The 14,236-nt window shown below is 32.2% G+C and overlaps 3 protein-coding genes across 3 annotated transcripts; 1 reads left to right on the top strand and 2 right to left on the bottom strand.

Annotated features, from left to right (window-relative positions):
• Positions 1 to 2,600: 2,600 nt before the first annotated feature.
• LOC106777391 (zinc finger protein CONSTANS-LIKE 1) lies at positions 2,601 to 4,634 on the bottom strand. The gene is made up of 4 exons (XM_014664974.2): positions 3,819 to 4,634; positions 3,489 to 3,641; positions 3,100 to 3,234; positions 2,601 to 2,990 (listed from the first exon to the last, which is right to left on the bottom strand). Exons 1-4 carry the CDS (start codon positions 4,398 to 4,400, stop codon positions 2,949 to 2,951), a joined length of 912 nt encoding a protein of 303 aa, XP_014520460.1. The 5' UTR covers positions 4,401 to 4,634; the 3' UTR covers positions 2,601 to 2,948.
• Positions 4,635 to 5,420: 786 nt separating this feature from the next.
• LOC106777284 lies at positions 5,421 to 7,459 on the top strand. The gene is made up of 9 exons (XM_014664854.2): positions 5,421 to 5,487; positions 5,588 to 5,731; positions 5,809 to 5,830; positions 6,032 to 6,088; positions 6,174 to 6,255; positions 6,575 to 6,670; positions 6,768 to 6,892; positions 6,991 to 7,009; positions 7,097 to 7,459. The coding sequence occupies exons 2-9, from the start codon at positions 5,632 to 5,634 to the stop codon at positions 7,247 to 7,249; spliced, it is 654 nt and encodes a 217-aa protein (XP_014520340.1). The 5' UTR covers positions 5,421 to 5,487; positions 5,588 to 5,631; the 3' UTR covers positions 7,250 to 7,459.
• Positions 7,460 to 9,130: 1,671 nt separating this feature from the next.
• Positions 9,131 to 10,273, bottom strand: LOC106777306 (E3 ubiquitin-protein ligase RHA1B). Its single transcript, XM_014664878.2, has 2 exons — positions 10,024 to 10,273; positions 9,131 to 9,991 (listed from the first exon to the last, which is right to left on the bottom strand). Exon 2 carries the CDS (start codon positions 9,940 to 9,942, stop codon positions 9,460 to 9,462), a length of 483 nt encoding a protein of 160 aa, XP_014520364.1. The 5' UTR covers positions 9,943 to 9,991; positions 10,024 to 10,273; the 3' UTR covers positions 9,131 to 9,459.
• Positions 10,274 to 14,236: the final 3,963 nt, after the last annotated feature.

Here is a 14,236-nt window from a genome sequence, read left to right as displayed (position 1 = left end):
AAACAGTATTCTTTAATTGAAAGATTTTGGAAATGTCGGATTTTGTTCTTTCACCCTCTCGCACAGTGTACGGTAAAGTGAGGAGTCTATTTTTATAGTACTTTCCACATGCGGTGGTTCGAGTACAGGTACTCCAGGATCAGATATCGCCATCTTCGGGCCAATTCATCGGAGCATAAGGGTGTCCTTCTCCAGATTATTTCTGTAAGAAAAATAAAAATAATGAAGAAAATTTAAATAAATAATGAAAAACTACATGAGAAAACAAAGAGGTATAAAGAAGAGAAAATATTCTTTACTTGGTTTCGAGCGCGAAACAGAGAAACATGTTAAACAATTTACAGGAAATAAAATACGATACTTTCATTCATACCTTTTTCATTAATGACGTATGTGAAAATAGGAAACAACTTTAAAAACAGAAAAACAACTTTCAACTTATTCTTAACTCTGTACAACAATAATTTAAATCTAAATTATATCTTGGCTTAATACCTCTTTTGGTCCCTCTTTAGAGGATAAATGTCAAGTACTCTTATCTTTTTAAAAAGTTCAATGTTGTCCCAACTTGTGAAAAAAGTGTACAATCGTGAACTAATGAATGAAGAGAAAGAAGTTTGACGAATACCGAAAATAGATAATTATGAAAAGAAGCACATGACGCGCAACGAAATCGAAGACAGTAAGAAAGAAGAAACTGAGACGTAGACGATAGGAGATGAACTGTATTTAAAGGTTACCCATGAAACTGCTTCACTCTTGGCGCGTAATCTTTTTCCACCTGGCGCGGCCCAGCCCACATGAGTATTGGGCCTGAAACTTAAAATATGCATGTTGTAAAAGGTTACCCATCTTTTTTATTTTCAATTTATAATTTGAAATGTATAGAATTTGGTTTGCTATAGAAGAAATTTTGGTAGTGGAGTTAATAGAAAGCAAAGAAAAAAGAAATGCGTGCAAATTGCACTGAGACATCAGGAACCTGCATGCGAAGACCTTGGAAATTGACTCGAATATTCTCATTGCTTTTACCTATAACGTAGGCAAATTGAATTTGATTATGTACAATTAATTTCATACTAAACAAAAACACCCACAAAAGCTATTGTCAAAAAGAGCTTACCTTGCATTTGTGGAAGTGCCCCTTTCTACCATTCCCATTATTCATTCCCAAAATGTCAAACCTTCCATCAAAATTAATATTAAGATTAGTTGTAATTAGATTCAGGAGTTTTTAAGTTTCTATATATTTCATTAAGTTTTTAAGTAGTATATACACGTATTTTTCATTTTTTTAAAAATATCTTTATTATTCTCTCTTATAATATTTTACTGTGGGAATTATATATCTAATTTACTTCAATAAAAATAGGACTAAATAAATCCGTCTTCTTGGTGCCATTAGGAATATTATTTCACTCGTCTCGAAGTGACACGGTAATCTTTTTATTATTCAATTTAATAATTACCCCATCTATGCTATTTTCTATTTAAAAGCATCTTTAATATAAGACAACAAGAATTCAAATTAACTCAAAACCATAAGCTATTTTTATCCAAAATGTCCGTTATATAACGTTTCATGTCAATTACATTTTTACAAAATTTATATTTATTAACTAAAGTTTTAGTACATATTTTCCAGATAAATTAATTAACCGTTATTACACAGGTATACTTCTCTTGAATTGATTACTTCGAGCTATTTTTTTTTTTATTTAATTATTAAAATGTACAAAAAGATGCCAAAAGAGGGCTATGAAAATGGATATCATCCAAAAAGATCAGAAGCATCTCATTGTACTGACACCTCATAATTTAACAGGAGAATCTGTAAAAGCAGTCATGTCCTGGTATCTTGTTTATTTTTATTTGTATATACAATACTTTTATATTTCATAAATTGAACAATTATATTTAACATAAAAAATATACTTTTATTAAATACAAATATTGGTAATATGATATTTAGAATGCTTGTTATAAATTAAATAAAAACTATACACTTAAGGTAAAAGAAATTTAAACATAAAAATAAAGATCTTTTACCACATGATTGTTTTGTATTTAAATTAAAAAAAGTTAACTTTGTGAGGATATATTAGATTATTACCAATGAAGTTCCATTACAGACCAACAGGGTTGAAAAATAAATTTAATATTAAGAAACTGGAGGCCCGTGTTTTTTTTTTATATTTAATGTTGTTATGTTAAATATAATGATTATGGGTAATGATTTGACAGCATAAAGATAAACTACTGAATAACCGTCCTTTATCCTTGGAATTTAATTGACCAGTATCTGATTGGAAAAGAGAAGTCCCACTTCACAAAATTCTAATAATGCACCAAAACACACTATATTTGCCACTTCAATACAAAACGAATCATTACTTCAATTCAAGTGCATGTTTCTTTTTCGCGCCCCCTAATTACATATTTTAATTTTTAAAGGTGATTCACAATTAAAATAATTACGTTAATTTATATTTAAAGTTTGAGCACGAATATTAATTTTCCATAAAATTATAAGAATTAAAAAGATATTTCATCCTTTCTATTGTTATCGTTTTTGTTTAAGATGAGCATAGGAGAAAGAATAGAAAGTGTGTACATATTTTCTAACCATACATTTATTTAATATGATACATGGTTATATACAATGAACAAATGGAAAACAAGAATAGAATTAAGCAACAAAAACAACCTATAACTGCCCAACTTACATTTGACTTCCATACCATATCTTATGCTGCAAATATACTTAGACTTTTATTATTTAAGATGAATGGAAAAGCCTTTTGTAATCTTTCCTTTGCCTACAAAAGGCTGTTTTGTTTCGTTCTAAGTGGTATCGTAGAAAGGGTCTTCCAAAAAGACGCTTCTGTCAAGACTCCAAAGACACATAGATACAGAAACTGAAATTCTGCACATTCTTCTGCTTCCATCTAACCGATGACCTCCTCGTTTAATCCTTCGATGAACTCAACCTGTATAAAAATATATCTCAGACATGAACTTTAACTTATTAGCAACAACACAATGTGTTATTGATTGAGATTTAAGAAGAGCAATCAAATGTTAATGAATAGTATTTACCCAGAATTCGTCTTCGTATTCTTCTGTTGTCGAAGTTGAAGAAAGTGGTTTCGGAATCTCGCTGATTTCGTCGTTGCGAGCGAATCTGCCACGTATGCGGGTTCGATTGTCGGCTAGCGTCTTTCGGCATGCATACTGGTTTTGGTTGGTACCACAATAAAAAACAACACACTCAGACCCTCTTCTTTTTCAATTCTATTCTTTATCATTTTCTTCTCTTAATCATGCATTCGTATATATTTCCCTCTAAATTCCTCCGTATCTTTCATAAACTAATGCACCATTCTCATTCTTGTCTTTCAATTATTGGCACTAATCGAATAGTCAAAATGAAAATTAAAAAAGCAAAATCATATTTATCGTCAAACAAACACTACTGTCTTCTGTACCTTGATAATCTTGTTGAACTTCCTCTGGCTTCTCTTCGCTCTGTATTTAGAGATTTTTTCTTTTCTTTCTTCGGCACTGTAACGCCCCACTTTGAAGTATGCTTCCTCCAACAAGGGGCTCTCCACTTGAGACATATCCGTTGCTTTCATGTTCTGAACAGAAACTAAAACGAAGTTTAATTAATAATAAAAATAAAATAAATAGTTTCTATTTGCTGTCTTGGTAATTAACCTTCGAAAGACAATCATGACGATATTAATTACAAACGATGATAAGTACTACATTAAAGATAAAGTTAATAAATTTAAGAAGTGGGTTTGTTACTGAACCTGTAAATCTCCAGTACTACACACCCTCCTCATTTGTCCCGTGAAGAAACTGTTTTCAGGGGAAATCAGAGCATGCAATTGAAAATTTGGGGAGTCCATGAGAGTGTCGGGGTGAGGTTCAAAGGGGAAACCTGGCTTCACCCCGAAAGAGTTACAGCTGAAGCTCCTCTGCATTACCTTTGATGCACTATCAGAAGAAGCATGAAAAGTTTGAGAAAGAAAGTGCTGATTGCAGGAGTAATCCATACCCATTTGGCACTCCTCACCTGTCACTTCGGAGCCATGCAAAGCAGAGAAATTTCTAAACTCAGACTTCATATTTGAGCCATTTGATACATGCTGCGCCAGGTTAGCATGACAGAGGCTCTGGTTTTGCTGAGGAGAATAAGAGAAGAAAGAAGGGTGAAGAGAGTTGGTAAAATTCCCTTTAGCCACATCATGAACCGGAGAGGCAGTGAGGAAAGGGAAGGAATAAGGATCAGAGAAAAACATGAGATTTCCATCTGCATCGTAGGAGACCATGTTGTCTGTGTCTGAATGTCTGGGGAAAGGAATGTCAAAAGTATAAAGATCAGAAGACATTGAAATTAACAGTATTCTACCCTGAATCCTCTACAACTGAAGGAAAGTTCTAGGTTTCTTGACTCAATGAAAAAATGAAAGTGACGAAGTTTTTGTGTTTGTTTATGAGAAGCCGCAAAGCTCTGACTTATTTAATGGAGGGCCTGCACTGCAGCAACAACACAATTCCAAATTCATTACTAACTCTTCTCTCTCTCTCTCTCTCATGGCATGACACAGAGAGAGACAACGAAATGCTTCTCCTTGTTCGTTCCATATAAAAATATGATTTTCTTAATATAATTGGATGGCTCTATTTTCTTAAAATCAAACATGAAACTTGAATAAAATCTATTTAACTTAAAATTAATAGAAGGTCCAAACCAACATGGTTTTCGCTCTTTATTTTTTTTATTCAGATCCAATGAACAGACAAACCTAGAAAACAGATTGTTTATTCCACTCATTGTTGGAGAATCTAAATAGAAATGATGATTGAGTAAGAAAAACATTTGATAATACGCAGTAAAAAATGGTCAATATTATTTAAACTATTTTTTATAGCAGAAGCAGTCATATCCAATCATTGATATACGACTTAAACGCACTGTTAACAGAACCTTAAACTTAATTAGCCACAAAAATACTTAGTGGACGGGCCCAACCCAACTACCCAACTTAGAGTTTTTAATTCTTATGGTGAACTTATGTGCTTAAATCCTTTTATTTTTTTTATCCAAATATTTTTCAATGAACCTTAAGCGGCGCTTCCTTTTTTCTCGTTTTCACATTTTTCTATTTAAAATTTTTTAAATGGAAAACATCATAGTATTACGTATATTAATTTTTTTAATGATTTAAAACATCATAGTATTTACTTTCAGGAAATTTTGGTGTTAAATAAAATTAAAAAAAAAATGTATTGTATACGGTAATCTTTAAAAAACCTGGTTAAAATTATTTTCTTCGTAAAAGTTGTGTGTTTTCTTTTGTACTAAATCTTACTCTTTGGGTTTTCTTCTATTACGACAGGTATAAGGAGTCAACTTACGTACGAGTCAAGAACGAGCCAATTGGTGATCACTTCGAAGCTTAAAACAAAATAATGGTAGCATTGTTTTTAACGTTGAAACTTCTTACGAAGACTTGTTCTCAGTTGTGTTGTGCTGTGTTGGGTCTTCGTTTCCTTATTTATTATGGTTGGATAGGCTAGGTTGATGATCGGTGAGGTGAGGTGAAGCAGAGGAAGGAAATGGCATCGCAGCAGCATATCGAGAAGATGCAGCTTCGCCAGAACTTCCGCAATTTCTGGCACACTGATCTATTCACGACCATTCAAGCTGACACTCCGTGTAAGTTCTATCTTCCACCCACATATTCACAAACACATCATATGCTCTCCTCACGTATTCTTTCTCCATATTTGCAGATTGTTGCTTTGCTCTCTGGTGGTAAGTCTTCTCTTCCAAATGCTTCCAATTTTTCAGTCATGGGTCAACGTTGACTTGTGTTCATACATCCTCATCATCAAATTTCCGCTCTCTTTTTTGGATCCTATTTTGCTCCAGTTCCTTGCCAGTTGAATCACAATTATAGTTCTTTCTTGATGTATCTATTTCGTGGTAATCTAATTTGCATTTGTCCAATTATAGTGCACCGTGTGTATCATATCTGCTGCGTAAACGAGCTCTTTATGATGATATGTCAAGGTAATAATTCATTCAGTTTAAGCCTCCCTAACTTTTCAATCTGGATTATGTGGTTTTATGGTTTTGTTTTGCTTGCTTGCTTCAGATACACATGTTGTGCTGGTTACATGCCCTGCAGCGGTCGCTGTGGAGAAAGCAAATTTCCTGAACTCTGCCTCGCTGCGGAGGTATATACCATTCTTCAACATCTCTTGCTTCCTTTTGAAAAACTACATCTGAATTAATAGGCATCCGAATGAATAATGATTTTTCTGTTATCAGAAATCTGATTGATGAATTAATAATGCCTTCCTTTTCTATTGCTATGCCAATTAAGGTCAATCTCCTTTTGTTTTTCGACTTCCTTGACTTTGTAGCTCATTTATATATTACCTTTCTTATTATTGGGTTGTTTGGTTTCTAAGTCACTCTACATGTATTTTCTGTGTTGATTTACCAGGCCTTTTTCTGCTACATTTTACATGTATTACCTCATTCACTTTTCAGGTTGTATGCTGTTTTGCAAATTCAGTGGCTTCAACTCGGTTTCTGTTACAAGATGAATTTAACATTCAAACCACGCAATGTGATAATTGCATCATTGTATAATCTCTCTGCTTCTCTTTCACACACGCTAAAATATACTACCCACTGTGTCTCATTTATGATATTCTGTTATCTGATTTAGTAATTCATTCAGGGTTTCATGTTTTGCCTTCAACAACTAGCCTGCATATTTTCTATCATTGCTTGTATTGTGGGAAATAGTGAACTTCGAGAGGCTTCCCAACTACTATCCTGCTTAGCTGACTTTGTCTACTGCACGTAAGACTTCTCTATATGCAGCCTCTCTCTCCTCTTTGATTGTGCAGTTTATGGTGAAATTTATTGCTAATTTATGCGTATCTTTTGGAATCTTGTAGGGTGTGTGCTTGCATGCAGGTAAAATTGACATCTATAACTCAGAAATTGTAAATAATTTAGTTGTAAGTGTTTAGAGATTATACCATAAATGGAATTTACTTGCAGACTCAGCATAAGATTGAAATGGACAAGCGAGATGGAAAATTTGGACCCCAACCAGTAATGGGCGTTCCGAATGCTCAACAAATGTCACGTTTTGATCAGGCAGTTCCTCCTTTTGTTGGGTATGGACAAGCCTATGGTTATTCACATGCCTAAGAACGCTTCCTCCTTCTCCTTAAAGACAGCTATATGGTTGGGTTGCATTTCCATCAACTTCTCATTCATGTCAACACCATACTTATGCATGATTTTGGTCAAATTAGTACCGTTAATTTATCTGGTTGTATTTCCCTTACACAAAACGATGGTATTATACTGTCTTCTGTGTATTGCGTTTTGCGATGCTGTCATATAATTTTGAGTAAATCCTCGTTTAATTTCTGAATTTTTAAAAGGAAAAATGATATTTTAACACTATTTTTTAACATTATTTTGACACTGCACACGTGTCAAAATGTGATTGGACGATTTTAAATTAAAAAAGTTGAGACAGGGTATGTTTGGAAGAAAAAAACTAAAATTTGTTTTTTTAATTTAAAATCGTCCAATCACATTTTGACACGTGTGCAGTGTCAAAATAATGTCAAAAAATAGTGCTAAAATTTTATTTTCCTTTTTAAAACGTTGTCATTGCCTTATCTTATTATGTTAGTCTTGAAAGTATTATGACTACTGTTATTTTATTATAAGATTGATTTAGACCCAAAATTTTATTTTTTAATGTGTTATTATAGTCACAGTCGTTAATTATACCATTTATAATAAATGTTTAATATCAAATTCAAAAACTTTAGAAAGTACAAACATAAATATAAAGTCTTCTTGTCGCATAAAAATAAATAAGTCATGCAATTCACATACACGTAAAATTATTTTTTCAAAGATTTTATAGAAAGTCATTTTAAATTCGCTTGTATATCGCTTACTAATTGCTCATTAATACTTATTAACAGTATTTGACACCTAAAGTTTTCATATTCATATAATATTATTCTTAATTATTTTTCTTTTTCTTTTTTTATAAATATAAAAAATATTTTTTATAACAATTTTATCTTTAAATGATTGTGAAATAGTGTCAAACAACATTTTTCCTTTCCGATAACATCTCGTTATTTTTTTCTTGTTTTAGACGGTTTTACTTGTTAATCTTGCTAATAGATACTTCAAAATGATGGTTTTATTGTTATTAGAACAATTTCTTAACATATAAATTATAGAAAAAAAATAACTACTACATAGTTTGTGTGCTTTTAATAATTTATTAAATATTTTTATTTCATTGATGTGTCCTAGAGACACTGATCAGTATTTTTATTTTTATTTTTTGTTACTTTTATGCGGATATAGGTAAGGAGATATTTCAGCTGAGCATATTTTTTTTATTTTTGGAGATAATGAAATGCCTTATTACTATCTTGACAAAGTTTCTAAAAGGCTTTCTTTGATAAATAACTGTTTTTTTTTTCTTTTATAGTTGGTCCATTCGTTTTTTATGGATCCCAGTAGAGGATCAGCCCGGTAATGCAAGATCAAATATTTGATTTATTTGTTTATTCCTTTTAGCCATAATTCATAATTTTACGTAATCAAATTATTATATAAATTTCAAAAAAATTATATTTAACCAACACATTTTATTAAAAAATTTAAATTCTTTTACAAAATAAACTATCTTCTAAAAAAAATTCATCCTGTAAATGTTTTCTCAAAAACTTATTATTGATAACTATAGAAACACGTCTTGGAATAACTTAAGTCACTGTTTACAATTATAGATGCTGTTTATTTTTATTTTATTTTACAGTTGACTGAGTAATGAATGAGAAACTCAAAATTTAACCTATCATTCTTCAAACAAGCAAAATAGATGTTACTTTTGGATAGAAAAAAACACGAATTACAAATCTAAAAAAAAGTACAAATTAATCAAACATTGAAAATAGGGAAAAGGATCTATCGTTGCAATGACAGTAAAAAACGACCATGTCGTCTTTTATGTAATATGGTATGTTTATGTTCAAAATTAATGATGTGTTGGAGTCGAAAAAGGTACAAGCTTTGTCTGATTTCCATGGAGGTAAAACCGATAAAGGAGCAGACGACTAGCAGTGCGATACTGTTCTTGTACGCAATACATCAAAATCGGAATTCGTTAGCAATAAAAGATCGCAAATCTAAGCACTGGGTTGGTTGGTGGTGGTAAATGCTACTAAAATAATTAAAAGGGATATATCTAATTAACAACAGTAATGAGCTTTTGATTTTGTTTGAAGTTGCGTATATAATATATACAAGAGAAAGATGGCGAAGAAGTGGGTTAACATCCTTAAATGTTGGAAAAAGAAAAAGGAACAGTGACGGTTTCATTCATCGTTGTAATAGAATTGAGGGATCCCTGAAGCAGCCCACAGTCTATCATTGAAGGCAGCTTGCATATGGTGGGGTATGAAGGGCGTCCGACAGAGGGGACACGTTCTCTGATCGTACCCCATCCAACGGTCCAGACAACCTCTGTGGAATATGTGGCGGCAGTTCGTCAGCCGTCTGATCTCGTCCTCTCCCTCGAACTCGTACAGACACACAGCGCAACTCTCCGCCGCCTCCACCTCCGCCCTCGCCATCTCCGAGAACTTGACCACCGGCAGGATTTCCCGGATCAGCACGGCCGACACGGACTGCAATTCCGGCAGCCTCTCGGGCCACGCAATGTCGGGTTCGAAGAAATCGTGGAAGCCCATGTAGCACAAGAGGATGGTGAGGAGTTTTCTGATGAGGCCCAATAGGGATAGCAGATGAAGAAGCAGCTTGGGTAGCACCCAGTCTGTGTAGCCGACTGGAAATCCCATGTTTTTGAGTGACAGACAGAAGTCTCTGGAGATGAAAATATTGGTGTGAGGAAGAAGTAAGAGGTGACAGTTTGGTTTTGATGGAGGCGTTAAATAGATGGGGGTGAGATTTTGATGTTGAAATACCTAAATTGGGCTTTGGTTTTGTTGAAAATGGCAGGCATGGAGCATGAAGCATGGAGGATGAAATGAAATGGGACAATATTTTGATCATAAAGTAATGACCCCAAAAGCATGTACAGTACTGTGCTTTATGCTACCTTTAACTGCTGTCTTATTCGTTGGTTTCTCCTGTTATTTTAATCCCTCCTTCTCTCTCTTCCTTCAACCATTGTTCTACTAAATACAGGCAACCAAATATTCTTATCGATTCTCTGCACCCAACTCCCTCCATTTCACGTTCTCCTGCTCCTCCCCCACTTCCAATCAAAATACTCGTACCAATTTAAATCAGATCGATGAAATCAACAAATTATGCTGTGGATAAGTTTTAAAACCAGTCATATCCTGGTGTCAGCACTTGTAATTACTTATGAAACAACTGTGTTAGCTCATGAATTGACGTCTCATTAAATATCTCAGAGAATATCATCTCCTCAAAAGGTATCATTTTGTATTAACAAGTCCAGCTTAAATAAAATATAGGCAGACGAGTGAAAATTCAATCGTGATGAATGGACCAGAGCAGTAAAAGAATCACAGCTGCCACAATTTCAATAACAAACGTTGTTCATGATGACAACAAGATTTTCTCCTAAAACCTTGGAACGATGCCTTCTGTCTATAATTATTTTTTTTTTTGGAATACATTACTCTGTAATCTCAACCAGTCAACTTTGGTCATTTGCATTGGGGAGTGTATAACTAATGGCTCAAAACCCCACTGATTGAATTGGGCAATACGTTGGAGCATTAATTTTTTGAGCAGAAAATTTCAAAAAGGTTCTTCTGTGGAAAACAACGACTTGGATGCTATATAGTTACACTTGAAATATCTTCTTGCGCACATTAATTTTGGTGTCAGAGTATGAGAGGACATGGAAGTTGTAATTAATTTCCAGATAAGATCATTAAACCTTCTGAGTGTTTGACTATCGAGAAGAAAATGGAGAATGGTGGCGATGAGTTGAAGCAAGTGAAGAATGGTAAAGGCGTAACAACATGCTTCTCTCTCTCTTTCAAAAAGATTATTATGCCTCCCTTTCTCTTTTTATTCAATCATTTACCATTTTTTCGTGTTGTTAGCAAAAAGGAAAGAACTCTGTCTTCAATCACTTTATCCTTTTCTTTAACTCGTAGTTGTAGCATCTTAAATATCATAATGTGAATTTGGACTTTGGCTTTTCTGGATAACCACACGTAGTGTACAACATCTAAGAAGATTACTTTATTCAAACCCTTTGTTCAAAGAAAATTCTAGTTACACAATTATTGTATCAGTCTCTAAAACTAAAAAAGTCTAAGCATACTTATAAAACTATGATTTATCAATTGCATTAGAAAAAGTCTTTTTAACAACTTTTCTTTTGACAATTTTTTTACAACGTATACGTGATAGTTTGTGATTGGTCCATTTTAAATATTTTTTTAGAATAAATTTTAAAGCAGACCAATAGAATTGTAACACGTATCCTGTTATCAAAAAGTTGTTAAAAATGAGTTGTTAGAATATCTTTCTCTTAACAATAATATATGCAATAGAAGACTAAAATAATAGAAATTGAAGAGCAATATAAAAGTAGGCTACCCCTATAGTAGTAATAAATGATAGGTTGCATAAGGGTCCATGCTTAGGCTTATTTCTGTATGCGTTTAAAGCATGTTTCAGAATTGCAAGTAGCGTTAAATTTTAGGTACAAATAGATTGATGGGAAGTTCACTTAGCAGCAAAACCCGTGAACTCATGAATATTACCTTTTTGCCACAACAAGATTATTGTCCGGCTTCATGAGTTATAGCGAAATGCAAATAATTTAAATTAAATAGTGTTCGAGAGATCTTAACTGAAAAACATAGATGATATAATTATTTTTGAGAAAAACTAGAAAAAGTGTTTGATTGGTAACATAATGTAGGGGAGAGATATATATGATTGAGGGAGATGGGCACATGAAGGAGGCAGAATGGGCTGGAAGCAATGGAGGAGAAGAATAGAAGAGAAGAGAAAAGAAGAGAAAGAGAAGAAGAATTTGTTTTGTTGAGTTTGGTTTGGTTTAGGTTAGGGCAGCAGTGAGTGAGGAGCACCAGAGAGACAGAGAGACAGGCAATGGCATGAGCAACGCCAAACACTCCCTATTCCTAATCTCCTCTGACATCTTGTCTGATGCATCCAAGACACTCTTGGTCCCCATTCATTGTTCCTCAATGCTAAAAATAAATTAATCACACTCTTACTTTCACTAACACTTCTCTCATTCTTTCTTCTCACTCTAAAATAAAAGGTCTTAAACAACTAAATTAATTAAATTGTATTAGAAACTTAGGGTGGCATATGGCAGTGCAGTAGGCATATGATGAGTTTGCAGGAAGAGCAAAAGTAGCAGACTTTAATAGTTAATTTCCCACTAATTACGTTGGTACAAATTTATTAATCTGATTCTGACTTACCTGTGATTAATGGCATTGTTAAGTTATTGGTGCCAAAACCTTGAGTTTAGTTTCAGAAGTTGTCTGCCACTATAGTTAAAGTAAGAAATTGGAAGCAAAATTCCACACTAACATCTTTCTGTGCCTCTTCACTTGAGTCATCACAATTCAAAAAATGAAGGCTTAGGAGACAATTAACAACAACTTACACAACTTGGTAATGAGCAGTCACTCTTTCTTTATGAAAAATATTCTTTGATACATTTAAATATTTTACATTCATTTGAGATTATTTTTACTTATTTTTTATTTTTTTTTTATAAAAATATAAAACTTTATATTTTTTAGATCATTTTACTTTTATATTCTGTGTCAAATAAATATAAAAATGTGTCATGATATTATTAAACTTTTTTCCCTCGCTCTTAATTTGACATGTGCGACCACGTTTGATGATTGCTTAGGAGCACAGAGAATGCTTCGATTTTGAAACAAAAACCAAATAGACTCAGCAAGCTGCTGTGCTGTGAATGCAGGAAAGGACCACGTATATACATGCACTTTCTCCCTTCTACCTATCATTTCTCCTCTCTTTCTTTTATAATATATATTTCAAACATAATTATTATTTTTGTCTCTTTTTGATTACACTTGTATATATAATATGTTCTTTTCTCTTGTTAATAAGTTGATCGTAAGATTAATCCTTTGGTCAATAAAATAGGTGATTTTTTTTAATAAAATACGTTATTTTTTCGGTTAATAAAATAGATCACTTTTTTGGTTAAGATAATTGCCAATTTATATATAAAATATGATCTTCCATTAATTGTAATATGTCTATATATAAAAAAAAAACAACAATCAAATAAAAACGGTTTAAGACAAACAATCATTTTGATTAATTATCTTAGATCATAATAGGTAGACTATAATAAAAAATTCATTACAAAAACTATAAATTGAGATACAAGATTAGATGGTAGGTTCTTCGTTAATTGTATTTATTATCTTTGCTTTTGAAATTAAATTATAATTTTGATATTAAAGAACATTTGACATATACTCCCGCGTGTTGAGAAATAAGAATTAAAAGAGTCAATCAACTCCATATACCAAAACAACACTCTTTAACTTTGTCATATCCATTTAAAAGAGTTAGTAAAAGTTAAAAAATAATTGATGAATTAGACATCTCAAAATTATATTTACAAATATTTAACAAAAAATATTATTATTTAATATTTAAATTTTTTTAATCATGTTAACACAAGTATTCAAATTCTTCATAAGTTTAATAAATAACTAATTTTAGTAATAATTCTTAAGTCAACTCTTAACTTTAATAATAATTTTGTAGGACTTTTTTCTTCTAGTTAAAATTTTGGTGAACATGAACTTAAGAACCAACCATGAGGAGATTAGAGAATACATATTTAGAAGAAGAAATTTTTTTATACGACATTATATAGGACCTAGTTACATGTAGCACATTAAGATAAGATTGAATAATTAAAAGGTTGAGTGGAGAAGGGTGGTGTGAGATGATAGAGTGAAAAAACAAGTACCTAACCTAAAAGTCCTTTCTATAGATTTTAGCTATATATGGTACTGTCTATAAAAATAAAGGTTATATATATATATATATATATATATATATATATATATATATATATATATATATATATATATATATATATATATATAT

The sequence above is a fragment of the Vigna radiata genome, chromosome 11 (assembly GCF_000741045.1).
Source record: "Vigna radiata var. radiata cultivar VC1973A chromosome 11, Vradiata_ver6, whole genome shotgun sequence".
Taxonomy (NCBI): Eukaryota; Viridiplantae; Streptophyta; class Magnoliopsida; order Fabales; family Fabaceae; genus Vigna; species Vigna radiata.
The sequence above is the reverse complement of the archived record's forward strand: the minus strand, read 5'-3'. Positions and strand labels throughout refer to the sequence as shown.